Source organism: Pezoporus occidentalis, unplaced genomic scaffold, assembly GCF_034315485.1.
Source record: "Pezoporus occidentalis ecotype Australia unplaced genomic scaffold, CSIRO_AGI_Poc_V1 ctg7, whole genome shotgun sequence".
In the NCBI taxonomy this organism is placed as follows: domain Eukaryota; kingdom Metazoa; phylum Chordata; class Aves; order Psittaciformes; family Psittacidae; genus Pezoporus; species Pezoporus occidentalis.
In genome coordinates this window covers 4,795,915-4,823,013 of record NW_026916052.1, presented here as the reverse complement: position 1 = coordinate 4,823,013, position 27,099 = coordinate 4,795,915, and the positions used below count along the sequence as shown (strand labels likewise).

At 41.9% G+C, this 27,099-nt stretch overlaps 2 protein-coding genes and 1 long non-coding RNA gene across 3 annotated transcripts in view; all 3 read right to left on the bottom strand.

Annotated features, from left to right (window-relative positions):
• The window catches only part of LOC134175705 (uncharacterized), a 61,254-nt gene extending 56,237 nt beyond the window's left edge, over positions 1 to 5,017 (bottom strand). Inside the window, exons 1-2 of the long non-coding RNA XR_009969114.1 lie at positions 4,622 to 5,017; positions 1,998 to 2,061 (exon numbers count right to left, since the gene is read on the bottom strand). This is a non-coding gene — a long non-coding RNA (uncharacterized LOC134175705). The remainder of the gene's footprint in view (positions 1 to 1,997; positions 2,062 to 4,621) is intronic.
• A 354-nt stretch (positions 5,018 to 5,371) lies between these two features.
• PRR18 (proline rich 18) lies at positions 5,372 to 6,767 on the bottom strand. The gene has a single exon (XM_062641937.1). The coding sequence runs from the start codon at positions 6,584 to 6,586 to the stop codon at positions 5,786 to 5,788; it is 801 nt and encodes a 266-aa protein (XP_062497921.1). The 5' UTR covers positions 6,587 to 6,767; the 3' UTR covers positions 5,372 to 5,785.
• Positions 6,768 to 8,387: 1,620 nt separating this feature from the next.
• Positions 8,388 to 26,899, bottom strand: SFT2D1 (SFT2 domain containing 1). The gene is made up of 8 exons (XM_062641951.1): positions 26,720 to 26,899; positions 20,850 to 20,936; positions 18,263 to 18,345; positions 15,753 to 15,834; positions 13,368 to 13,403; positions 12,573 to 12,628; positions 11,044 to 11,073; positions 8,388 to 9,003 (listed from the first exon to the last, which is right to left on the bottom strand). Exons 1-8 carry the CDS (start codon positions 26,780 to 26,782, stop codon positions 8,964 to 8,966), a joined length of 477 nt encoding a protein of 158 aa, XP_062497935.1. The 5' UTR covers positions 26,783 to 26,899; the 3' UTR covers positions 8,388 to 8,963.
• Between the last annotated feature and the right edge of the window lie 200 nt (positions 26,900 to 27,099).

Below are 27,099 nucleotides of genomic sequence, written 5' to 3'. Positions count from 1 at the left end.
GGCAAGAACAGCCTGGCCAACGGTCCTACCTCAGGCACACCTCGAATGGTTTCATGGTCTCAGTCCCACACTTGTGGACGCACATGTTTCTCCCTTGTGAGGGCCTGGACACTGTCTGCCATGGAGACCCCTGCTCTGGGGACTGGTCCTGTGTTCCCCAGCACCTCGTGGCTTCTCCCTGGTAATTACTACCCAGTCCTTCCCACACCAAGCCCCTCTTCCTGAGAGCTTTGCTTGTATTTGCCCCCATGACTGTTCTGCTTATAAATAGTTTCTGTTAGCTTTTAATGTAAAGCATTGAGAGTCCCATCGCTCAGCGTTGTTCCCACTTGGGTTTTGCCATTCAGGCAATGCCTGGCAAAGAAAGTGCTGCAAATTATTTCCCATGCCCTCACTACGTGACTTAGCTGACGAAGCATTAGTAATACACTGACAGGTGAAACTCAGGCAGACACATAAATGCTAAAAAAAGAATCACAATACTAGAAATCCCTACACTTTGCTCTCTTCTGCATTAATTGCTAAGAAGCCAATAGCTTCCATGCTAATTTACTTTTATGCTTAATTAGGAACTTCTTTTTCATTCAAAGCTCAGCTTTCACCAGCACTCAGAAGTGAGATGACAGGAAAGATGATGGAACTATTACATTCCTTTGGTCAGTGTGCCGAAAGCTGAGTATCACTTGTCCCTCACTCAACAGTTCATTTAACCACAATGTGAAACAAATCTGGGGAGAGTGGAAATGGTTCTTAAATATTTTTTTATGCCTAGCACTTCCACCCAAGATGTGAGCTCTCACTGTAAGAATCACCCAAGATCATTATCTCAAGACAACTTACTGAAAAACAGACTGGATGCTTTTGATATCTTCAACATCATAAGAACAAATCAATCAAGAAAACTTTAAGCCATTCCAGAGCTCTCAAGCCTTTATCATACGTTGCAAAGAAGAGAAACAATCTGACTTAAAAAAATTATGTCCTTCTGAAAAAAAACCCTTCCACGTCTCTTTCAATAAAATTAAAAGGGGCTAAAAGCCCTAATGTCATTGTCTGTGCACTCATCTCACTGCTATCACCAGGAAGCAGCTTATCCCCCTGGAGGAAGCCCCTCACCCACACCACATCCATTTGCTGGCTTGCTCCTGCAGCCAGGTGAAGATGTGGGCTGGAATGCATCAGTTGAGAAGCTCTGCTAAAGTAATTCCTTCAGTTAGTGTCATGATATGCCCCATATTCTCAGAAATCAGCTGAGCACCTATGAGTAACAGACTCCCAGTGCTGTTTCCAGAGACTATTGCTTCAATTTTTCCTCCCTGGAAAGGGAAAAGAAAAATTCCTGCTGTTCTCAGCAGCCAGGTAGTGAGCTGCAGTAACTCTGGTGCTGCCTGAGATGCTCTGGAAGGGTCGTTCATCAGCCTCACTCCATGCTCACCTGTAGCACAGGTGTCAGCTGGGAGTTCACACATCACTGTAACTGGTCATTGCAAAGCAGTGATTTCTTTTTCAAGAAGTATCAGAGCCAAACCTTCTCAAAAGCTCTTCCTCTCTTTACAAAACCACCACTTTTTTGAAGGGAGAAAAATGAATGTGCCTTTAAGTATCTCAGAAAACCACCCACAAAACACTCCCCAAATGGAAGGAAAGCTGCTGCTCAGGACAAGCATCATTCTGCTGTCGGGAAAGCTGCCAATGGGTGTTTTTGCTGCCCAGCTGCATGTGGGATCCCTTCAGCATGGCTGGGGAGGCAGGTGGGGTTCATGGACAGCAGCTCATGGGGAATGCTCTTTATTTGGGCTTTGCAAGCATTTCAGTGAGGAAGACCACAAAAGAACACAAAAGCCAGGCAACAACATGCTCTCCCCTCAACTTTGAGAAGAAAGATGGTACTAATTGCATCAGTGGGGTGAGAAAGCTGAGATCTGGGCTAGGACCACAGAGCAAACTCAGGGATGCACTAGGCTGGGGCTTTTCAGTTACAGAAACATGGGCTTCACCTGTGCCTAGCTCCTCCAGGCTGGCTCAGACACAGTGGTATGGTCACCACCACCTATTAGCTACCTATTAAGACAAAAAGGGAGACACCCAGAATGCACTGTTGGTTTTTTCTTTTTCTACCATAAATCACACCGATGTGTTTGGAGGAAGAAGGGAAGCTATCTACCCTGAAGCAAGTATTGATTATTTCAAGCATCCATGGCACCAGCTGCTTGTAATTCTCTTTCAGCAGCTAAAAATGCTATGAGTGGGAGGCTTAGGCTGAGGCACTTTGAACATGGCTAATATACTGTAAAAAGCAAATGTAGTGATTTCCAGGTTGCTTGTCAGTTCTTACAGAAAGGGCAGATCCATGCCACCTGAGAAGTATTAGATGTATTAGAACACATCTAATCTGTTCACTGGCACAGAACAGCTCTTACTTACATCAATACTTACAGCAAAGTGGACTGTGTGGGAAGCTCTGCAGGCTGGGAATCGGGGACTTACCCTTGCCTTGGTTGAGCACAGGACAGGAAAGCTGCTGTTTCACAGCAACCCACTTGCATTTTCCAGTTGTGCCAAGAGCCCCATGTCCTCAACTCATGCCTTGGGCAGAGGAAGGCTCAGACTGACTGTGGATCAGTGGGATGGGGGTGCTGTGAAGAAGTCTCGGTTCTTGGCACTTCAGACAGCTCTTGCTCTTTCAGCAAGAAAAGAACCATGACTAGTTTGTGATATGATGCTTATTGGTATTATAAAATGGATCTTGAATAGCAATGCTGCACAGAGACAAATGCAATGACCTATTAGAAGGTTTTTACTGCTGTCTGAATCTCTGCAAACATTTTTGTCTTTTGAAGCCTGTTGCTGGGCTCAAACATCTATTTACACCAAATATTAATGAAGTGAATAAACATTTTATAACGTTTAATTGTCCTGGGTTCAGCTTAAACTATGACATTTATTTACTTAAAATTTTTGGATGCTAGAATCCAAGAGTTTTCTTTTTAACTGAAAAAGAAAAGAAAAACCAACCTAAAGGTAAGCTACATGCAAGATTAACGGAAGCTACTGTTAGTATGTAGGAAGCAACTTCTCTGCCTATTCTACTATCCCTTGTAAGATTTATGGGCATTTCAGGTGAAAGTACTCAGAACACTCAGGTCATTATTTATTGTTAAAAGAGAACAGAAAAGCAGCAAATAGTGAAAACAATAAATCTCGATGTTAACGTTTAGTGAAGGAGGTACTCTTCCATGCAGCATTAGTTAAACGACTCAGAGCAGGTTGCCCAGGGGGGGTGTGGAGTCTCCTACATTAGAGATATTCAAGGCCCGCCTGGACAAGTTCCTGTGTGATGTACTCTAGGTTACCCTGCTCTTGCAGGGGGGTTGGACCAGATGATTTTCTGAGGTCCCTTCCAACCCTTGGGATTCTGTGATTCTGTGACTCAAGAGAGCTCAGTGGCTCTTGACATCCAGCCCAAAATCAGGACTGTGTACCCTCATCCCAGGATGAGCCCATCTCAGGCCCACTTCCAATTACCATACATGATGACTTTACTAACACAAAAGACCTTACTTGCATGATCTCTGGGCAGCTTTGTGCAAATCAAATCTTTAGGGGGAAAAAGTATCTATACAGGCAGTTTCCAAGTTTTCAGATTGCTCTTTCTAGTGGACTTCGAACAGGTTCCTCCTTTGTTACACTTGGCAGTGCCTTTCAACCCACTCCCCCACCTATTAATGCTGTATTTGCTGCTCCTGTGCATTCAGACTTACTGACTTTTCTGCCGCACTTCAGGCTGAACAAAGCAGCTTTCAGCCTCATAAGTAAGCTTTACCATACTTCAGCCCTTAATGAGCGAAGCACTTTTCACTGGAATTGGAGACACTGATTATAGTCAATATGAAAGCACAGAGCAGTTGTAAGAAACAACATTTGTAAGAGTCCAGGATGCTCTTTTATCAACTTGCATTCTGAAGACAAACATAAGAGGAAAACTCAGCTACAGCGCTACTACTGTTTTCCTTATTGTTAGAAGAGGGAAAAACAAACAAGTGGGTCCAACATTAATCTGGTGTAAATTAAGTTTGGCAGATAATTCCCAATTGTTAAGGCATATTTGCTTGAAAATGTGACTGAAAATTGGTAGAACTAAATGCAAACTCAGAATGGTGCAATGATGCGTGGTTTCATAGCTAGCACTACAAATAACCTCCTTTATTTGCTTAAATGAAATAGAATTACTCTCCATACATTCTCACGACCCATAATTTTCTCTCTGGCCTTTGAACGTAGCTATTTCACACCTGTGTTATATTGGTTCATTATTTTTTCAATAGCTGTACCAATGCATTTAATAAATATTTTCTCAAAGCATCTTCCCTGTCATTCCTGATTCCAGGGGAAAAAACGGGAAAAAGCGTTTGAACAAACCTGGAGCAACACAGAACGTTACATAAAATGTAGCAGATCACTATGTTATCTAATTAATCTACAGAAAAATTATCTCCCATGATTTCATGGAACAATCAACACAGACGTCATCTGGTGTAAAAAAAAAAAAAACTGGCATGAAATGTTTAATTCCAAATTTGCAGCCATAAACTGTGTTTTACTCTAAGTAAATTCAACTTACCATGTTTCTACATGCTCAAACGTTCATTTACAAAACGTTTTCCATTCTGTAAACACCGTACCACAGTAAATATGTGATTTTCACTTTTGTTCTGAGAAGCTGGGTAACACCGCCACGAGAGCGGCAGTAAGTGGCCGAGACGATAAGCATGGGAAGATTTACCTTCCCACCGGGAATTTCGGTCCGCTGATCCTCTCCCGCCCCCTCCTCGCCTCTGAGCCCTGACGAGCGCCAGCTGCGGCCACAGCTGGAAGGTCGGGACCAGCTGACAAAGGATGGGACCGCTCCCCTCTCTCCCTCCTTCTTCTTTTTACATCGACAGCAGCTCGAAAGGTCGGATGCGCCTGAATCACTGCCTGGGAGGGGACTGAAACCCGGCAGCCTGCACAGACCCAACCTCTCACCTCTCGCTCACAGGAGCAGGCCCTGATCAGCTGCCTTTTGTCAGGGGCGCCTCCAGAGGACCGGTCCTGGCCACCGCCGCCCCCGCTTCGGCAGGGCCCAGGTAACTCCGCTGTTGGTCACCCCGACTGCCGCCGCGCCGGGTTCGTCCCGCTGAATGCCCGGCGTAGCGAGTTGGTTGGAGCCGAGTCGGCGGTGCCTGTACGGACACCCCTCCCGAACAGGCACCTGCACCCGCTAACGCACCGTTACCAGTCTGTCACCTGGGTCGTGGGGACACCTCTATAGCGAATGCGCCCGCTCCGGCAGCCCCCTACTAGGAATAGCCCAAAGCGAGGCTACCAAGGCTACTGCAACACAGGAATTGAGTCATTTATTCAAATAAATAAAAATGAACTTTTATGTACAAATATACAAAATCATTACGCACGTCTTACAAAGTAGTCAGAAGTCTTAAAAAACACAGGGGAAAGGCAGAAGGGGGACTGGGGGGAACGGACACGACGACGCCCACAGCCACTTCCTCCCCGGCCCCCGGGCTCTGCCGGGCGGAGGCCGGCGCCTCTCCTTTGTCCCTCAGCCGAGCGGCGGCGCCGCCCCGGGGACCAGCTTCGGGCCGTTGCCCCGCTGCCACTCGCGGGGTCGCCGCCGGCGCAGCCGACATCACAAAGGAGACAACAGCTACGGACACCGGATGGCGACCCCGCCTCCGCCCCTGGCCCCGCCGTCCGCCGGGCAGCTCTCCCGGTCCCCCGGAGGGCCTCAGAGGGTGCTCAGGTGCGGCAGCGTTTCCAACCTGTCTGGGCGGTCTCGCCCGGCCGCGCTCTCCACGCCGCGCAGCCACTCGGTGCATTTCCGCACCAGCCCCTCGTCCACCGCGGCCCCAGCCGCCTCCTCCTCTTCGTACTCCTCGTCGTCGTAGCGGTGCTTCTCGTTGAGCAGCGATATCTTCAACAGGGCGCGCAAGTCCCCGCTGCCCGCCCGGGCTCCGCGCCGCGCAGGGGTAGGGGTAGCTCTGCCGCCGGGGCCGGACCCGGACTGCCCCCGCTGCCGCTCCAGGCTGCGGCGCTGCAGCACCCGGACGGCCTCCGGCGGGAGGCTCAGCGAAAACCGCGGCGCCGTCTCTCCCGGCGCCCCGCCGAGGATCTCGCAGGAGCGGCTGCCCGGCCCCGGCGCACCCGGGCGGCCCCGCGGCTGCGGTGGGGCAGGCGGGGGGCGCACTCCGCGTTCGGCCGGCGGCCTCCGCGGCTGCTGTCGCTGAAGGGAAGAGCAGGGCCAGGAGCTGGAGAGGGGGCCCGCCCGCTCCGGGGGCGCTCCCCGCGCCTTCCTCGCCGCCTTCTCCTCCGCGGGCCGGGGCGCTGCCTTCTTAGGGGCCGCCGTCGCCGCTGTCAGCTTCTTGGGCTGCGCCCGGGCAGCGACGGGGGAAGCGGTGGGCGCCGGCAGGATGGGCGGCAGGGACGCGGTGCGGCCGGGCGCTCCCTCCGGCTCCTCGCCGCGGGCCCAGGCGGCGCATCTCCCCGCCGGCGGGCAGGGCCCCGCAGCGCGCCGGGGCTGCAGCCCCATGGCCAGGGGTGGGCGACGAGCCCCAGACGGCGGCGGCAACAGCGCGGGATCTGTCTGCGCTGACGGCCGCTGCCTTTCTCCCCGTGATAACCCGCCCCCTTCCCACCCTTCGCCCGCCCCGGGAACACCCTTCCTCGGCGTGGGGTGGGTGGGCGGGACGGCGCCCTCCCGGCGATAGCCCAGTCCCGTGGCCCGGCCGCCGGTGCTGTGCTGCCGCCTCTCCCCGCACGTCTCCCACCCAGCCCACAACAGACCCGAAGGGACGGGAAGGACCAGCGGGCTCTAAATCCCTCCCAGAGTCCTCAAGCGTCCAAGTGTGAAAGGGCGGGCTTTTAATGTCACGGTAAAGCAGCACCTTCACGCCATCTTCAACACATGAATGGTATTGTGAGCTCCTCGACTTCTTGCACGGCCGTGAGCAAGGGTAGGCAGAGCGGACAGGAGCGCTGTCCGCTACCCGAGTACCTATAGCAGTCTTGCACCACATGGAACTCCAAAACGCGTAAACATTTGGAGAACAAGAGCATAACTGTAACGAAGAGCCTCATCTAAAGATCCTTCTTCCTAGCCTCAGTGCCTTCTGTGATAGAGAAAAAAAGCACAATGCTCAACACTTGCGTTGTGCTTATTTATTGTGTTGGGAATTTTTGTTTTTTAAGGAGGAAGACAGTAATTTCCTGCCTTTTAAGCTACCCTAAACACTAACAAAGGTCTGTAAAGAGTACATGGGACAGTAGTAGGTAAGTAAACACATTTTGTACAAATTCAAGATTACCACCACTCCAAAATTTAGTCTAAAAGATTACAGCATATTATTTCTACAGATTTTACTCGGGTAGGATGTATGCAATCTGTAAGGGTAGATCTCCCCCCATCTGGTTTCACACTGCCAGAAAAGGGTATCACACAGTGCAGATGCACCAACTGTGAAGTTTTGGAATATTCACACAAAGCAAACAAAGACAGGGTGAGAATGACCAACTGATACCAACAAAACAACAGAGCGTATGCTCTAGCTGCAGATGAAGAAACAATCCTTAAATGTTCAGGCAAGAAAAAACAAGAAAGCACATGATGTAACAGACCTATGTGCATGTAAAAGTATGTGAGCTCATGGAACTTTTGGACCTCAGCTCTTGAACCCGTTCTGTTCACGTAATCTTACGGTTAACTGATGAGTGTTAACTTTGTTATTTACCATTACACATGCTTATCTGAATAACTAATACCATTCTAATTAAACACAACAGTAAAGGTGATTGTGTAAACAACTGGTGGGTGACAACACCGATGCTGGAGCCCACAAGTGCCTGGTCCTGAAGCACCAGCTGATCTCCCCAGTGTCAGCTGTGCTCCATGGCAATGACAGTATGACATCTATCACCACCTACACACATACTGGCTCATCTCCAATACATACTGGAAACAAAAAGGAACCAAGAACTCACCCAAGGGTCCACCGAAGGGCTGTGACAGGCAGAGTTGGAGAGGCCGTCCACCACCCCACCGCACAGTACACTAATAGGCCCAAGAGCCTGCTGCAGTGCCCAGAATGCCCGAGTCCCCTGTCACCAGCAGGAAGGATTGCTTCCACAAATCTAATAACTAACTTTGGATGCAGTCATATACATATCCTACTTTTTATATTTTCATATTTAATTTTCAGCCCTTTATAGTGGATTCCTAAATAAAAAACATTTTAGGCACCTTCAAAACTGATTTATTTCACAAATTTCATTTATACATTAGTGATAAGTTCTTTTAGCAAAAAGTATTTAGGTATGAAAGTAAAAACCCATCATAAAAGACAGCTTTTAATAAAATCCAACAAGCTTTAAACAGACCTATCACATACTCTCATTAAGCTTTTTCCATAAGGCACATGTACAGACATTTCAAAGGAGCAGTTAATTATAACTTACAAAGTCTTTACAACATTTATAAAACTCCGTCTTTGGAAAAACAAACAATTAACAGTATACAAACATAAATGGTACATTGCAAATTTTAGACAGAACTGCAAATGAAATCTTTACGCATACTGCCCAGATCTTATCAGCTTGCCTCCACTGGGGAATAAACTGTTACTGGATGCAGGGTAGCTTTAAGACCATGCTGCACAAAGTATTTAAAATGTGCCATTCTGTTAAAAAAAAAAAAAAGACCCCAAAAGCTTCAGGGTAAACACAAACAGTTTGCCCAGTTTATTTTTAAACTGTTTTCAGTAAAAAATACTTAATCCCCCAAATGCAGAAGGCAAGGAACATACTAAATTCTTACTGGGCATTTCATGAATAGAAAAGTAGAGTTTTCAGAGCAAAGTTCACAGAGGAATAAAAGTTGCCTTTTAAAGTGGACAGTGGTTTCTGTTTTTAATTTACGCTAGGCAGGATGAGAAGCATTTAATCACAGCATCCCTTTAAAAAGAAAAAAAAAAAGTCAGTTATTTCTTCTTTTCATATACATATCAACCACTGCATGCCTAAAGTTAAAAATACTATAGAAACAAAAATCAATAGTTTATCAAATGCAGGATCTTTACAACCATCATTATGTTGAGTGCATCTACAGCACCAGCTACAGCCCACTCTGACGCTCAGGTCTGCCTATATTGTCTAAGCCTTCCACACTCTTTGCAATCAGACGTGCTAAAATGCAGACAGTATTCAAAATTGTTCTGCAGTACACCTGAGGGATTCACAGAGGTCAAAGCCTGATTTTACAAAGGCTGACCAGCAAATGCACGGCTGAGGAGTGTGCCAAATCCAGACAAGCAGCAAAGCACAGGTGCACTTTTGAGTACAGGCCACGTGGAAGTTAGACCATCATCTTGCAGGAAGAATCAAAACACAGACTGGAGGGTTTAAAGTGCATGTACCAACACTGCAGGGCAGAGAGCTGACTCAGCCTTAAGGCTTGAAAGATCTGAAGGGGTCCACTTCTTTAACCAACAATAAATAGTTTTGTGACTACTGAGATCACTCACTCCAGACTCCTTTATTTTTCATTTTCTCAAAAATGTATCGGCTTAAGGAGTGGAATTTGTATTCTCTTGTTAGTAAATTTGAAAAATGAAGACAAATACTATCATGACTTCTTAAGTCACAGTATGTATGGTTTTTGTTGTTGTTTGTTTAGGGATTTTTTTGCCATGCCAGCAAGAAACAACCCATGAACAAGTAAACTGTAAAGGGTAAACCATTAACAGAGTTAAATCAAATAATAATAACTTTGTTGGAAACAAACCACATAACACTGTTCTCTGGCACTTAACATGGTTTAGATCACCATTTCCGTAAGAAAGGCAGCCTATACAAGAAATTTATGATAGCATTCCACATAAGCAAGTACTTAATCCCCGAAGAAATCACTGTACTACTAAAAGCAGCCTGGGTAAAATTCAGTTTTTTTGATCATAAAATCTAATAGACAAATAAAATCAAAGCTATTAAGTGATATGTATAACCTAATGTTTTTCTGACCAGAACTTAAAGCACTGTTGATAGGGAAGAGAACACCAGTGGGACTGTCATATGGTCAAAGGAATTATGAGAATTCAGAATATCACTTTTGACTGGGGTAGCTTGAAATGTCAGAAATAGCAAGATGTCAATTTGAAGCCTGAGTTCAGTTAGCATATTCAACCCATTGTAACTATCCACTACTGTCTTTAAAACAGTGTGTGTATATATATATATATATGGCTTAATCCTCCCTAGATCAAGTGAAGCTTAAAAAACAATATGTAGTACAGATTTTTCAGCAAAGTTACAAAAACACTACAGGAAGATGAAAGGGATAGACGATACTTTGTTCTTTCCCACCCCCCACTTCTACTACAGAAAACCTCACCAAATAGTAGTACCAGACATGGAGGCACTTAATTTTTTTTTACAAATACACTGCCAAGAGACCAAGCTGCATTTCACATGAAACATCATATTAAAAATAGATTCTTACATTTGTTTACTTGCATGTGGTTTCACTGTGCGTTGGGCTTTCATTCCCTTTTTGTACACACAAGAGTTAAAAGAGACAGAGAAGCATCCCAAAATGAAAATCAACAGAGTTGCCTTTGCCTCTCCTAAGAATGATGGAGGAATTCAGAAGCAGACTTAACATCTGAAACTATGCTTGCTTGTATACTTTAACTAAGACCTCAGATCCATATGCTGTCTTTTAATTTTAGTACTGGAAAAGTCACTATTGCATCAATGTATTTTTAAATCACTGGAGAATGTGGAAAAAAAGTGCCTCAATTTATTTTCAGTGATGAAAGCTAGAATGAAATTTAACAAAGAGAATTACTGTGCCCTTTGCTTGTATTTAAAGCTTATATCAAGTATTACTTTGAGTTCAGCTTTGTCATTTTCTAAAAAGGAAAGGGAGGAGGTTATGTTTTTTCACATGCTGAATTTAAGGACTTCCCCACCCCCACCTTTATCATGCACACTCACCTTGCAAAAGGAATATACGACAGACTATACCTGAAAAAAAAAAAAAAAAAAAAAAAGGAAGAAAGTGTATTTGACAGAGTATTCATGCCTCTCCTATAACACAGTTATTTCACTTTAGTCCAGCATTAACAGAATCACAGAATGGCTTGGGCTGGAAGGAACCTTAAAGATCATCTAGTTCCAACCCGCCCTACCAACAAAAGCAACCTATTGTAACAAAACCTTAAACAAGGCTATATCCTCAATTTAATGCTTACCTGAGAAAAGATGACACATTTGGACAAGAACTAAATGTACTGCAGAGGATTTTCTGGTTTACTTTTTCCTTTTTTTTTTTTTTAAATATAGTTCATAATTTCTACTGTACTTAAAACTTCAAAAAGCAGATTTACTATGACCAGATTCAAAAGGACTGGAAATTCTGGGAAAACAATATTCTTCAGGATGATAGAGACAACTTTTTCCAGATTAAAAGACAATATAAATTACTATGCAAATATAAATCTTATCGTGTTATTTACATAACTCTAAATACAGATATATGCTGTAATATGAATAATTACAGCTACAGATACATACTGTAATTGTGACATTCAAATAGAGGATAATGGAAGTATCCTCTAAAACCTGCTTCTTACAAGCCTCCAAGCTAATATTTCGTTGTCATGCCCAGCCTGATTAAGCTCTAGGACACCTCACAAATGCAAAGCTGTAAACATGTAAAATGTAGTTTGAGTTAGCAGTCTTCCCCCTATCCAGTATCAAGCATTGACCTGGGCCCAGCATGATGCCCAACAGTCCCTATCCTGAACATGCAGTTATTTGTTCTCAGATCCAGTACAGACACTGTGTATTCAGGGCAAGTTCAAACAAGAACTGTGGTCATCTTGGAATGCTAAGAGTTAGTACCACATAATTCACCTGGGACGAGGAAACCAAATATGTTCACTTGTATCTCCATGGAGAAAGCAGTAACTTCAAAAACTTCTGCCAAGCTTGCAAGCATTAACCTAACTGTGCTCACACATTCCCAAGCCTACTCCCTGAGCACATCTGGGTGGTGATCGTAGTACTGCGCTGATTTACCCTGCCATGTCCACCCAATCTCTACTCAGTGCCACTTCATATTCTTGGGGCAGGATACACCATATAAAAATGTTATTTAGTTGTTCTACTTCCAAAAATGAAGAATTAGTTAGAACTTTAAGAAGAGGCAGATCATCAGAAGCAGGGCATGTTAATATACAGTTACTTTCACAACAGATAAAAGGCATGAGAATTTTTTGCATATATATTCCTTTTATAATTCTTCAAATAAGCTCACACATTGCAGAATATATTTAAAAATACCATTTTTGCAAGATGACTGCATATTGATTTTGCTGAAGTTATACAACCTAGCTTAGAAAAACAGATTGAGGCTAGCATTTCGGCACACTTATGTTAGGCAAAATGGATATATATAGGTTTATAACCATGCGGGTGTAGGGGCAGGGAAAAGAAATTAAAATTAATGTTAAAAATCTTACCAGGTCATTGCCAAGAACTGCAATATGCAGAATAACATTGCCAAACCTTTTTTGCCCTAAGTAAAAATAATGCAGATATTGCAGGTTAGTTCATTTTGTATCAGTCTATACTGTGAACAACTGGAACAGTCTGTTCAGTCAAAAATGTAATTAACTGACAATGCCTAAATTTCCTTGTCAACCTTAATTTGCTAGTCCTTTCCACTCTAACAACCTTCTATTCATTTTAACCATTACTCCATTAGCATCATAATATGAGAATCTTCTGTAGCTTGGAAAACACTTAACAGCATGTTCATTCATGATACTGTTCTTCTGCAAGTAAGGAAGTTCACTTCAGCTACATATTTATTTCTGTGGCATGTAACTACAGCCCGCTTTTCCATCAAGATGCCTGAAGGTATTTCTTCTGTCTCTCTTCCTTTATCAGTTTAATATTCTGTATCCATGGTTCCTAAAGACCACTAAATACTCTCTGATATTCTTTAAGTACATCACTACGCACTAAGACGAAAGCTGCTTTTCCTAGTTCTTATTCCAGAGGTCTGCAGACTGAACCTGATGCTCTAGATTTTGTATTCTCAGCTTCACCACATGTGGGTGGAAGGGTGCATCTGCTTTGTGGTCAGCAGGCTTATCGATCCACTTAAACTCAACTACAGCTGAAAATAGAAGTAACACACATATACAAGCTCATCTTTCCTCTACAACTGAACTATATGTTAAAGCCATAACACAATCAATAAACTAAGCAAGCTAGATTGCTCTTTGGAGGAACGAAGTATTCTAACTTACCCAGAATACAGCACACAGGGTCAGTATTAGGCAAAGCTGAGGGGAGATGAAAAGAGAGAACAGAATGAATACTCAAATACAGTACCTATGTGCATGTTTTCAGTGGGTAATCAGCATTTTCAAAGTTGACTCATGAAACAATCAAAGCCAAAGGCTGTCACACAGTGATTGTATGCTGAACTCCATGTAAAGTGGTGTTTTCCAAAGCACAGCATGCTGTGCTCCCTGGCTAGAAGGGAATAGGGCAAGTCTTAGAAGAAAGAGGAGGCAGGAATTGACTTCAACAACCAGGAGAACTACAGCCAGGTCTGTGTAGACTTATATGTTAGCTCTATTAAGAGGTGGTCTTAGCTTATAAAGCTTTACTGAAAGCAACCAAGTAGTCTGGGAACAGCTATTCTATTATTTCAGTACACTAGATCATTTTGGATCTAGTACTCATAACATCAAAATGTGACAAGAAACATATGTGCATCACTATGAACAACCCGTTATTAAAAACGGCCATTCACAATTACAGTATTTGGCAAACACAGGCTCTGCTTCTTCTGCCAGTGGTTTTTCATCTTCTGACAGTAATGAAGAGCCCACCAGGGAGCAGCTGCCTCAAACACAGTGAAAAAGCTCATATGAAGCTATATTCAATCTTCTTATATGCCTCTGATGAAACATTACAATGATATGGTTTACTATGCCAAATTAATCACACTATTTGTGTGAGCTTAACTATCACTTTTAACTTTTCTGCTAAATCTCACCCAATTCCCTCCATTTGTCATCACACATAGTAGAAAACAGAATGAAACTCTCAATTAATTTTCACTGAAAAAATCCGCTGGTCTTTTATTGTAAGAAATAAAAATAGCAATCTCTCTTGAAATTTTCCAAACAGATTTGTGACTCCTGAGTTGCCTGCAATTCTAACTTTGTGTTACGATGGGGATCAAAAGTTTCCTAAACTAGTTTTCCAGTTCTTCTCTGTATTACTGAAATTTTCTATCCTAATGGCTTAACTTGCATCCAATGTTCTTGTTCCCTATTAGAAGAGACATTTAATTCTGTCTTTTCCTAAGCCTGCTGGTAGCTTCCCTGCACAGGAAGGTAGGTCTGTGATGTTTTTACTACTCTGTTGTCTCTCCATTTACTTGATGCAACTTGTTCCTACAGCCTTCAAAGCAGGTTACTTATTTGTCTTTGTTGCTTTCTTTACTATGCCTGAGCACAGCAGATGACAGGATCATCAGAGCAAATGATTTTTGCGCTGGCTGTTTTGCTGTCTGGCTTAGGCCATCAGCTTGACCAGAAAAACCCCTCAGATGTAAAGTGTTGCAGAATTCATGCTCAGCACAGACTCTAGATAATTGGAGGTGTTCTCAGACATTTTTATCATAGACCTATGAAACATAACTTCCCTAGGACTTTTAACTTTGTATGATTTGGAAGAGATGGCAAAAAGTCACTTCTTTAACAAAGCTCAGAGCCAAAGAAGGGATCAAATCACTTCTCCAAAAACTGTAAGGTGCTCAAATGAGATTACAGTTCTGTTTTTTTTTCACACAGGGGTGTGTGAGAAAGAAGATACAGCCCATACAACAGCCATCCAGAAAGAATTCAGGAAGGGTTTCTTATCCACATCAGCTATAATCAACTAGAAAAGAAAGTTACAGGATAGGGAGAATACCACAGCCAACTACATTTCAAAAATAAAAGCTGAAACAAATCAGGAGGAACAAGAGAAACTAAGTACAAAACAGAGAAGCAGCAAGGGGAGGAACTTGTTTTTTTTAACTACCTAGAGCTCTGGAATAGGGATTCTGCGATTGTGGATGGAGTTGTTTTTTCCATCCTTGTGGAAGAAGGAAGGATGGTCATAGTAAAGAAGCCAAGGACCTCACAATAGAAAACCATGAAGGTGAACATGTGGCTTCCTGGACTTTGGGGAGAAAAATTTATTTTCTCTTTGTGCTGAACCACTAAGCTACAGAAACAGAGCTGCAGCAAACAAACAACTCTCAAGCTAGAGTTAGGGACCACTGACTTGTCATGGTAGTGGAAAAGTCCCTCTCTAACCTTGTTGTCAAAGATATTGTTTCAGAAAATAAATTACAAATAATCAACCTAATATTAGCATTAGTAAGGAATATTTAGTAAAGAACATTTTGTTCCAAATAATTAAAAAAACACATCATAAGCAACAAAACCACAAGCTTACAGAAAGGAGTCAGATAATCTGTATGATACACAGAACTGATCAGCTCGACTATTATTACTCAGCATAAAGAAAAGGTGAACTGAGAAATCACCTACCTTTAGTAAAAACTCAGATTTAGCTTTGAGGCCAAAGGAAAACTTTTTAGCAAAAGGAAGTAAAGATAGTGCATTTACCAGCATCACAACTGTAGCTATTAATCTCTTGGGCTCAAACATCGCTTTCAATTGCTTCAGTGGCCCCATCAGGAAACATGTACTAATAGGAGGGGAAAAACAAAACAAATGGTAAATATTTCCAAATAAAGAGACAAGAAGTGATGAGTTTTCCAACAGTCAGATAACTACAAAGGTTTTAAAAAGGCATTTCAATATTTAGAACAAGATCCACTAGAATGAAAGGTGAAATATTGCATGAATTTAGTTCTGGAAACAGCTTATGGATAGAGTCACCCTTGGTAATGAAATTCTTTCCAAATCATTACCACTTATAGCAGATGATTGTCAAGTGAAGGCTAGAGAATCTCATATTGAGGCTGCTTTAAGAACTGACTTGTCAAAAGAAAGCAATGAATACAAAGACTGAATTTCTGTAGATTTCTGTTCAACAATAAACTTCTTACCCAGGCAGTGTGCAAGTAGCTACAATCAAGATCACAAGAAGTTCTAACTCTGCCCAAATTCAACAAGCACAAAACAAGAAAAGAAAGGTTCAGTAGTTTGTATTAAGTCCACCTGCTCTCTTCTACTCTGCAGTTAATTTGAAGGGAGAATAAAAACCATCAGCAACAGTATGCTGTACCTGTTCATGCAAAGAAATGCAATGTGAACTAATAATTCACAACCATAATAGGAATTATTTGGCTTCAAATATTGAGATGAGTCTCTTCCTTCCCTGTCGCTGAAGTCACTGTTTGTAGAAAATACAAAAATACAAAACACTCTTTGTAGAAAATCCAAAAATTTGCCAAGCTGAAACCCATCATCTTCTATACCCAGATGCTCCTGAACAGCAGCTTCATGCATATATCACCTTCTCTTCACCCTTTTTTCCCTTCTTAAAGTTGTGTAGATAGACTTCAGAAGTTCTTTTAAGTGGAAAAAGTTCTCTCAATTGAAAAAAAGCTGTAAATTCACTGCAATCCAAACAAAATTTTACTCAGTATTTTTTAATCTTGTCCGCTGGTGTTGTGGTTTAAACCCAGTCAGGCAACTCATTCACTCACTCCCCCCTTCTTTCCCTCCCCCTACTCCTGGAGGGACGGAGAGGAGAATCGAAAAGAATGCAACTCCCACAGGTTGAGATAAGAACAGTTTAGTAACTAAGGTATAACACAAATCACTACTGCTACCACCAATAATAACCATGATAAAGAAAATAACAAGGGAAGAGAATACAACACCTCAGCACCAGCTGACCGATAACTCGCCCCCCCCAGCCCGACCAAGCTCTGACTGATACCTCCTCCAACTCTGCAGACTCCCAGCCCTTCTGGTAACTCCCAGTTACATCCTGGGCATGACGTGCTGTGGTATGGAATACCTCTTTGGCGAGCTTGGGTCAGGTGTCCTGTCCCTGCTTCCTCCCGGCTTCCCCTCCTCCCTGGCAGAGCATGAAGCTCACAAAGTCCTTGGCCAAACCAAAACATCCTTGTTATCAGCTCTGTTCCTGAGCTGAAAGTCAAAACACTGCACTGCACCAGCTACCAAGAAGGAGAAAAATGACTGCTACTGCTGAACCCAGGACAGCTGGCCACAAAATTAAGACCAAAAAAGCACAAACAAACCTGAAGAAATGGGATAAAAAATTAGTTAGCTAGTGTCTTGTTTTAGTATGAGATGGAATATTTATACAAATGAGACTCAATACCAGTAGAAACATTTTTGTCCCCCAAAACATCTGTTGAGGAAAAGCAGTACACCATCATATTTCTCAAATATTAATGTCACATTGCCCGATTTTTAAGAGATTAACAATGCTTTGACTCAAGAAACTGACTTGACTGAAATAAGTCCATTAAAGTCAAGAACCAGACTCCATCTGTTTTGAGTCCCATGACCATGCTTCAACTATGCTGTAATAGTAAGAGAAGTTCAAACAAACTGAAAATGCTTTATTGGCATTAAGTTGTTTCTTACATGTTTTTCAAACAGCGAAAGAAGAGTTTTAGATCCTAGGAGGTCCCTTTTGCAAACTTTTTAAGACTAAGTGCTGTGGGATACACTGCACAGATCCAACCACAGAGTTTAAAAACACACTGCAAGTGATTTTTGGGTTCTGCCAGGCCTTACAGTCAAAATGCGGATTACCAGAACCTTTCCATCTTCAATGAGTTTTCCTAAAACCAGGATGATCTCTCTGTTAAAAGCAAAATGGTCCTTCCACTAACAAAGCATCCAGGCAATGGGCAGACTACAAGTTTGCCCCTGAAACTAAGGTACCTCTGTACCTGGCAGAAGGACTTCCCTGTCAAATGTACAAACATTCAGCCAGCATATCAGCATACCCGATAGTCACTAATAATGATTATCTTAAAACTGTAAGATAAACAAGATTTTGTTATTAACATTTCAATATGAAAACAATCTTGTTCATAGCCAACAGATACCATTTTAGAGTGAAAGCAAATGGAAGCATAGATGAAAAGGAGGGTACTTTCCTAATAACAATAATTAAGAAATCATACCTGGCTAATGCAGCAATGTTTCCCAGGGTGTAAAACACAGCAAAAAGTTTGATCCCCTGTGGGAGCCATAGCAATGCTGTTCCCTAGAAAAGATATTTGTATGTTTGTAAACAGTTAAATCAATTTATTTAGATTTCATAGTCTATAAATGTATTTTCAGACTATGAAGAGTGTCATTCTGACATATACCAGTGGACTATGCTGTTCTCAGACTGGTAGCAGTCAATATTTAGCATACTTCTGTTGACACCTAGTGGCAAAACAATGTGCTGGTTTACTAGATTTCACGATGTTTTTTACAACTAGGCAATGTTTATTTATATTGTTTTTAACATTTATTTGTACTGTTTATATTTATGGCACATTCATTTTTGTTACAATGCCCAACTATACATCATACACCTCTGCACACAAAGGATAAAGTATCATAAAACCACACTATATCCACCATGTTTCTCCTCCAATCAACAACCTGAACTCACAGTCTAGATTCACACTGAGGCTTTTAGAACTCTTACCTGCAGACATCTTATTTCTACAAAGCACAAAAAAATCCGAAGCCTTCTGCTAACTGCAGTCTCTATGATGATCAGGGAAAACTATATTGTACCCAACTACAATTTCAGTGGGAATCTGTGGTGTCTGCTCACACAGACACCACAGGTACAAGCAACCATGAAAAACTGCAAAAAAAGGGTTCAATTATATTCTACAAGGAAAGCCTATGGGCACTTTGCAAAGACTAAAGAAAAAAAAACACCTGCAATTTTGGTCAGCCCAGAACATAATAAATACACCAAAAGATCCATAATCTGAACCAGAGGAAGGTGGAGTTTCCAGCTCTCAGTTTCACATGACAAAGCTTAGCTAGGGAGCTGCCTCTGAACTCCCCAAAACACGAGGTCCACAAGCACACTATTCAGAGTTTTGACTCCAATCAAGCTCTGAATGACTCAAGGAAAGTGGAGGAAACCAAGATCCTAAAGCCTTTTATCTGTGGCTTCATAGTTTCACATGATGTCATGTATAATAGGCACAAAGATTAAACATTAAAAGAATAGCAGCAAAAAGAGTGATGTTAACTATCCAAAAATTGGTGCTAAAGCACAGACACAGCATGTACTAAAATTTTTGATTATACTGGTTAAATACAACTTGAGAAAAAAAAATGAGTGGGGAAGGAGTCAACCAAATAATGCTTAAGTTACCTTAAAAAAGGGATCTTTTAACCCAGTCTTGAGCTCCCTTCCTAGAATTTGCCCCTGGCCAGTGCCTGTGTCACTGTACTTAGCATAGATATCAATATGAAGAATACCACTCTACGGTTTCTTTATTGAGCTGACTGTCACTTAAATAAGACCTCTCATAGGTAAGACCAGAAATTGTCCTGGGTTACCTCTAGGTCTCAAAAAGCCTAACAAACCAAAAAATTCTGATGAAGAATCAGAAGCTTCCAGCTGCAGGAGAATCCAGTAAGTGGCTATCTCTGAGTCCTCAATCAAGAGATTGCTCCTACACAATTGCTGCTTCTTGTCACTACTTAAGATTCCTTGGTTTAAAAATTTTTCATGGTAAATGGAAGAGCAGCAGCAATCACTTGAATAATGGCAAACCCAGAAACTAATACAAACTGGATAAGTTACTCCATCCTACTACCAGAACACATTACAAGTCAAAACAATCTGCCTGAGTGCCTCCACAAAACCTGCAAGTGTCAGCCACACACATTAGCCAAAGACTGCTGGCTGGCCTACATCAAAAGTCATGTTTTGAGAGGAACCAACTTTCTACTTCGTACTGAAAAACAAAACAAAAAACCCAACTTCCTCCTCCACACCCCTCCAAAGAAAGAAAAAAAAAAAAAAGAAAACCAAACCCAGCAGTCTGCCTACTTCCCCAGTGTTACTTCACCTGCTTCTGGTACTCTTACATGCAGATGAGGAACTGTTTCCCTGTTTTGTACTGCAAGTTACCTGTGTCAGCTTCTGACAGACCAAATCAATTAATAGATCTCAACTCTCAACTGCAGGCTTAAGCCTCCTGCCAAGACAACAAGTTCAAGAATGAACAAATGATTTGCTGACTGTAAGATCAAAAGGAGTGTAGCAGGTTTTTCAAGTGTCAACATGCTACCACAGTCACAACCTATTCATTTGTGAGTGTGACAGGTTACACTTGTGGTTTCTTCAGACTTTAAAAACCTTTCAAGCTTTCCCCTTCTTCTTCCATTTAATGGAGAGAATAAAAATAAGATGGGTACACAATGGACAACTTTCATAGTATGCCACTCACAAATCTTAACTAAAAGAACAGCATATTTTGTCAGCGTTCAAACCTTCTAGTAAGAAATTTTATCAGACCACAATAAAAATGCTCTCTACTGTGAATGGAAGGAAGATGGTCAAAATGATAATTTACAGAACAGCCATTATGTGCTAATTATAAACTTAATATCAATTTAAATTTATGGATACAAAATTTAGGATATAGGATAAGGTGAACACAGAATCACATATGAAGTATGAATACGAATGAACTTCCACTGTAGGACAGTAATAAAGTGCAAGGAAAAAACCATCTTACTTACAAGAAAAGAACACACGACGCCAGCAACAAAACATATGGCAAACCATCTGATTCGAGTACCAGTGCTAAGTGTTGAGGCATCAAGGACCTTAATAGGAGGAGAGGGGGAAAAAAAAAAAAAAAAAAGGATATTACAAACCCAGCTTTGAACAATCTAAAAGACATTTTTTAATTTACTATTGAAGTCTTTAATTTCAAACAAAGTATTTTTTTTAGCCAGAAACAATTATTCTGCGTTGCTTTATATATGTTTGCATATTAATTATTTCAGTTTAAAAAATTATATTAGCATTCTGGAAACATATTTACAAACCAACCAACCAAGACTAAACCTGTGAAGGTATACCCTGGCACTCAAGCAATACTGCTCCACTTTCAAACAGGCCTTTTCACCGTACAATTACAATTGAAAATGATCACAACTGTACCAAAGCAGAAGAATAACAGGACCTTCTAGCAATTTGCAGAAGAATGTATCTATTTGTACAGCACTCTATGTTTCTATAGAAATACTACTTTTTTCTGTTACTAGACAGAATCCATTGTACATATGTATCTACTACAGGCATTATGTTTCCAGTTCAATTACTGTTCCTTACAGGGTGAAGGTGTAAGCAGATTAACACAGTCTGAATCATCAGACAGTTAACTTTCTGAAAGGGATTATTTTACTTCCTGCTTCTCCAGTGTGACTCCAGAACCTGTAACGCTTCTGAATGAGCTGAGCTAGCTGACACAACTCATGAAGTGGAAAGAAAGTAGTGTTCCTTCTGTTCTGATGACTTAGTCCTTTGCTAGACTAATGAGCCAAACTAGCTCTGCAAGGTGTCAGAAAAGCAGTGGGCTAATGTAAGGAGAGATGCAGGGCTACATAGCTGGCAGAACAGCCCCTTTCAGCAGAAGTGACATGTTTGATATGTTCAGCTCATCTTCACCCATGCTGCAATGAAAATGTACTCAGCTTACTCCAGGTCACTACAGTTAAATATACTTCCTGTTCTAAACTGGTCTATTAAATGAAGTGCTGCTTCAGCTTACATAAGATGCCTTTAAAAAGCTAACCTTTCTATTTGTTCAGATGACACAAGCAAACTTGTTATCTAGTCTACAGATATTTTCAAACAAGCGTTAACCAAATATACAAGTTAGGGCTTCCCCAACCAAGCTTGATGTTTCTCATGTTCCCTTGAGAAATTTCTCTTTCAGGTAGTAGTAGTAAGTGAATGAATGAAATCTGGTTACTGCTTAGAATGATGTCACATCTATATAAAGGAAGAATCCATACCTAGTACAGTAAAAAAAGGCCACATTCAAGCACACATCTATGCACTGTGACAAATCAGTATCTGAATTTATGTCAACAAGGAATAGCTTGGCTACTTTCTACTGATAAAAAAATACTAACATTATTTAATTGATTTGAATACTTTGAATATATACTTAAGAAGCAGCATCAGGATATAAAAAATAGTATTTTACAATTGCATGCTGTCTGAGCAGACACAGAGCTGAATTCTGAATTCTATTTCCCCTTCTCTGTGCTCAGCTGTTAAGACAGAACTTCCTGTGGGTCAGGAAATGCAGCTTACCTGGTTAGGTCCAACTCTTTATCCTTATGTATGCATTAAAGAAACAGACAAGAACAGTAACTGAAAGACAGTTTAGGATTTTAAATCATATTTGATAGCCATATTCCTGAATGCCTATATACACAAGAACTACAGGAAGAGCTGGTAGGACATAACTAATGAAGGGACCCATTTGACTCACGCTTTTAGTTTCACCTCTTCATACAACTAACCACACACATACCAAAAAAAAAAGAAAAAAGAAGAGTAACACTCTTTTCCATCCCTGCTCAGAAATGAAGCGTGGAAGGAGCAATACTGTTAAGTATACCTGGTACACACATTTCAGATTGCCTCGAAAACAGGAAGATTAAGGCAAGTTATTTCTTCAGCTGTATCAGACACGTTGCTACCATTTATTGCTGCTCTACTTCTAGCCTTAATATCTGATGGTGTTCCTGAAATAACTATGGATAAATTTCATTCTGTGTATAAATTTGAAAGTAGCTTTATCTTCATGTAAATCCTTAACAGTTATTAAGTGGAAAAAATACCAACAGTATAAATAAGTGAACCACACAAAGGCTTGGAACAAAAAATGCCACAAGATTCAAAACATTATTTTAAAATTAGTTTAATACATTTTATGGATTTAATTCCTAAAAACTTAGATTAATGATACGTGCACATGAACTGCAAGAAGATAAGCTGTGGAATGAGGACTGCCAGAGCACCACAGCACAGCATTCTTTGCAATAATAAAACTAAATAAACTTACTGGCATTAAAATGAAGGCTGATTCTCCATCCATCTCTGATGCCATCACCTTTTATATTATCAAGCTGAACCCAGTTGATGCAATATTTGAAATCCTGACCCCAGAGATTTGGTAATGCATTTTCTTAGTCCCCGATACCTCGTACTTTTTAGGTTTCATGGAAGCAGTGGAATTGGTTACCTTCTGAGCTGTGTTTCACCCTGTAGTGAAGCATCTTGTTGCAAAAGCTGAGTGACAGACACATAGTTCAACTATTTAAACCACAGACTTCAGCTTGTACTAAAGTGTCAGGGTACAACCTGTAAAAGCTGAGAACCTGACACAGCACCTGCCTATTCTGCCGCATGTGCTGCAGGAGCAGTAATTTCTATAAGAGGGGCTGTGTGACACCCTGAAGTAACAGCTAATTACACTTTATACTGAGACTATAAGACAGAATCCTGAGAAAAACTTCGGAAGTCTAAGCAGCTTATGCAACAAAAGCAGGAAACAACATAAGGGGCAATTAGGAAATTTTTTTATTGTCTGACATAAGACATACGGCAAGTCCTAGGTTTCAGAGGGAAAGAATTTGCATTAATATATTTGATATTTCCATTAGCAGAAGCTTTTACTTAGAAGACTGAAAAAATTCCCATGCAAATTTTGTATCTGGGGAAAGATTAGTGTAGAGAACTGTGCAGTAGTGGCAGCAAGGGAGTTCTTGTAAAACATACCCTTCTTCCTATACTGCTTTTCAGCTTGCTTCCAAACAATAAAAAAATAAAAAGAAACAAAAAATCCTCAGTTTTCTACAGCGAAGCTTTTCATGCCAAACTCTGAGGCAAGAAGCAAAGATTTTCTAATCACAGGATATCCCAAGGAAATATTACATCACAGAAATGACCAAGACATCCAGAAATCAAGAGAAAACCTCAAGTGCAAACTGTAATCTGGTAGGCAGACTTTCTGAAATAGAACGAACAGTCCTGCAATAGTCTAATACATGTGCTGCAAGTGACAACAGTGTCTTTACTGAATAGCTTGCTACAGACACAAAAGAAATCATATGAATGTTAATCTGTAAGGCTGCCTTTGATCAAAAACATTTCTGTTGGCTTTGAACATCCACCTAGTTTCCCCCCTCCCTCCATTATTAATGATTTTATAAAAGTTCTTCATGTGGGCAAACAAAAAAAAATAGAAACATGTTTTTACAGGTTTTGAGGAAGATTCTAGAAGTTCACAACTGCATCTTTTCTTGATAGTAAATTTAAGAATATGCAGTTAATGGAGAAAACTGAATTTGACAGAAATGTTCAGTGCATTTGCAGAATTGAGCTCCTATGAAATATTTCAAAAGATATTTACATTTTCATTTTTTCCTAACAGGCTTCCTTACATGGATTTCTATCAAAACTTCAGAGTAAAATGTAAGAAATGTAAATATCTGGTCTATTCCTCCTTGCTAAAATCTTGTTAAATGCTTTAAGCAGCTGTCAGCTGACAACTATCATGAAACTACAGCATAAAAGGAGCCAATGCATCAAACGGACTGATTTGATTTTTGTTCGGTGTAGATAAAACTAAACCACATAATGCTGCTCTGACAACATCATTACATGGGTATATTTACAATCTATTACTGATTTTTTTTTAACAAATTCCTTTAATTCCTTAAAAAAACCCAAACAAAATCCAACAAAACAGAATAACTGATCTAATTGCAGCAAGAAGCAACAGTTGGTCATCTGAGGAGATCAGATTCTAAAGTACAGAAAGATTTCACTGAATCATCACACAGTTGTCTCACTATATACCTCTACTGTACTTAACAGGAATTACTACAGACTTCATGGTAATGGTTCTGCAAAAGTCAAGAAGAATGAAGAGATACCTATGAACAGGAACAGTATGATGGCTATTACACAATTGTCAGCTATTCCAAAGAGGGGGCCCTTATTTTTATCCAAACACATGACCCAGTTCCAGAAATGTCATCTAAAACAGTTGAAGAATTTACATACAAAATGCATAACCTTACATTTTCTTTCACAGCTTTACCTCTTAGAAAGTAACCTCTGCATAGGTACACACACTTTTTTGCTGACATTTAACAAATAACACATTCTTAGCTTAATTCCCTCCTTTTTAGGATACACATGTCCAATTATAAAAGCATTAAATACTTGGCCATTTATCTATTGATTGCTGCCTTAAAACGAACATCACAGTGTCAAGTGAGGGAGAACTATGTCAGTATCACATGTCTCATGTGAAATATGACTGGGGGCGGCAGATTAATTAATTGTCTTGGAATTTAACTAACAGAAATGCAAGTATTGCTTTGATAATCTTGATATAAGATCAGAAGGCAAAGCATTCCTCCCAAACACTGGCTGCTAGTTCTGGTGTGAAAGGGTGCAAACACAGACACACAGCTTCCAGAATCAGTCAAGTGATGATACAATTTAGCTGTTTTACTGTGGCAAAGAATTCAAGTTCACAAACCTTGAAGATCAACAGCAACTCAGTCCAAAAACAAGTGATGCATGTCAGTAGCGAGCTACTAGAACTAATAATATACCATAGACACCAACTATACTGAAGCTGTGCTGGCTCACCGAGGCTTATTCGCTGCGGCTCAGACACAGGCTGTTCTATGTTCCAGCTTCCTCCACCATGCTCCAGTACCCCCTAGCACGCAGTACCAAGATGTTCCTTGATGTGGGGCAGTTCGACCTGCAGCCACACCAATTAAAAGGGAGCTGATGGTACTAATTGTTCCCTGCAAGTACACTCAGTTTTGATTCAACATAGAAGTGTCAGGATGTATGGTATTCAAACCCAGTTAAAAACCAAAGAAACACAATGAGGAAGACAATGCAGAAGGAAAAGTTAAACTGTACTTGAGAGTATAGGAAAAAAAGGAATTTCAACAGAATACGCATAAAACGCTGGCTAGGGAAAGTCTTTCTTTGCTTTTGCAAATTCAAGGACCTAAGAAAACTGAGAAGCAATACAGAAAGAAAACCTATTGTTAAACTGATCACAGAGTACCAAGGGCACGTAGGAAGAAGAGTATGCACCAAACACTCTGCTATCCCGAAGCAGGATGTGTAAAATAAAACCAAAGGACACAAACCACCAACACACCAAATAACTTTTCCGCTCTTCCAGAACTTGCCAAAACTCTGGGCCTGCTGCCCACATTTCATCCTTCGGCGCAGGCAGCAAACTCCCATCTTCCCATTGCCTCCCCATCTCTCCCGCTGAGAGCAACAGGCATGCGGGCCAGCACCCAGGGATGGCGGGGATAACGCGCGTGTGTGTGTTTGTGTGAGGTGCCTGTGCCTGGCCGGGGAGGGGAAGTGAGGGGAACAGGGCGGCGCCGGAGGCCGCGGACACGGGTAGGGCCCAGGCCAGGGAGACTTCAACGACCGCCGCCACGGCCCCACTCAACCCCCTGAGCTCCCCGCAGCTCTGCGGCCTCCAAGCTTCCGGCACGGAAAGGGGGAAGAAGAGTGGATCCTCGCCAGTCAGTACCTGCGCCGTCAGTCCCTGCTCCTCATCGTCCTGCCCGGTCAGCACCCGCCTGAGCTTCTCCATACCGGCCCTGAGGCAGGGTACACCGGGCTCCACCGAAGGAAACCGCTTTCCCGTGCCGGGCCGAGGGCCCAACCGGAAGCGATGCGCACCCGCGGGCTTCGCGCCTGCGCGCTTGGGTGGTGCTTGGGCGGAGCGGCGGGTAGTGCAGGCATGGCTGGCGGTTGGCCGGGCCCCTTCGGACCACCTCCCCAGAAGGCCTTGTAGGGTGTCACCGCTGGGCTGGAGGCGCTCGGGAACAAGAGCGGCTTTTTCGGTGCGTCCCCGCTTCATCGCTTCTCGCGGAATCGGCTCATGTCCACACATTCGGAAATACCGTT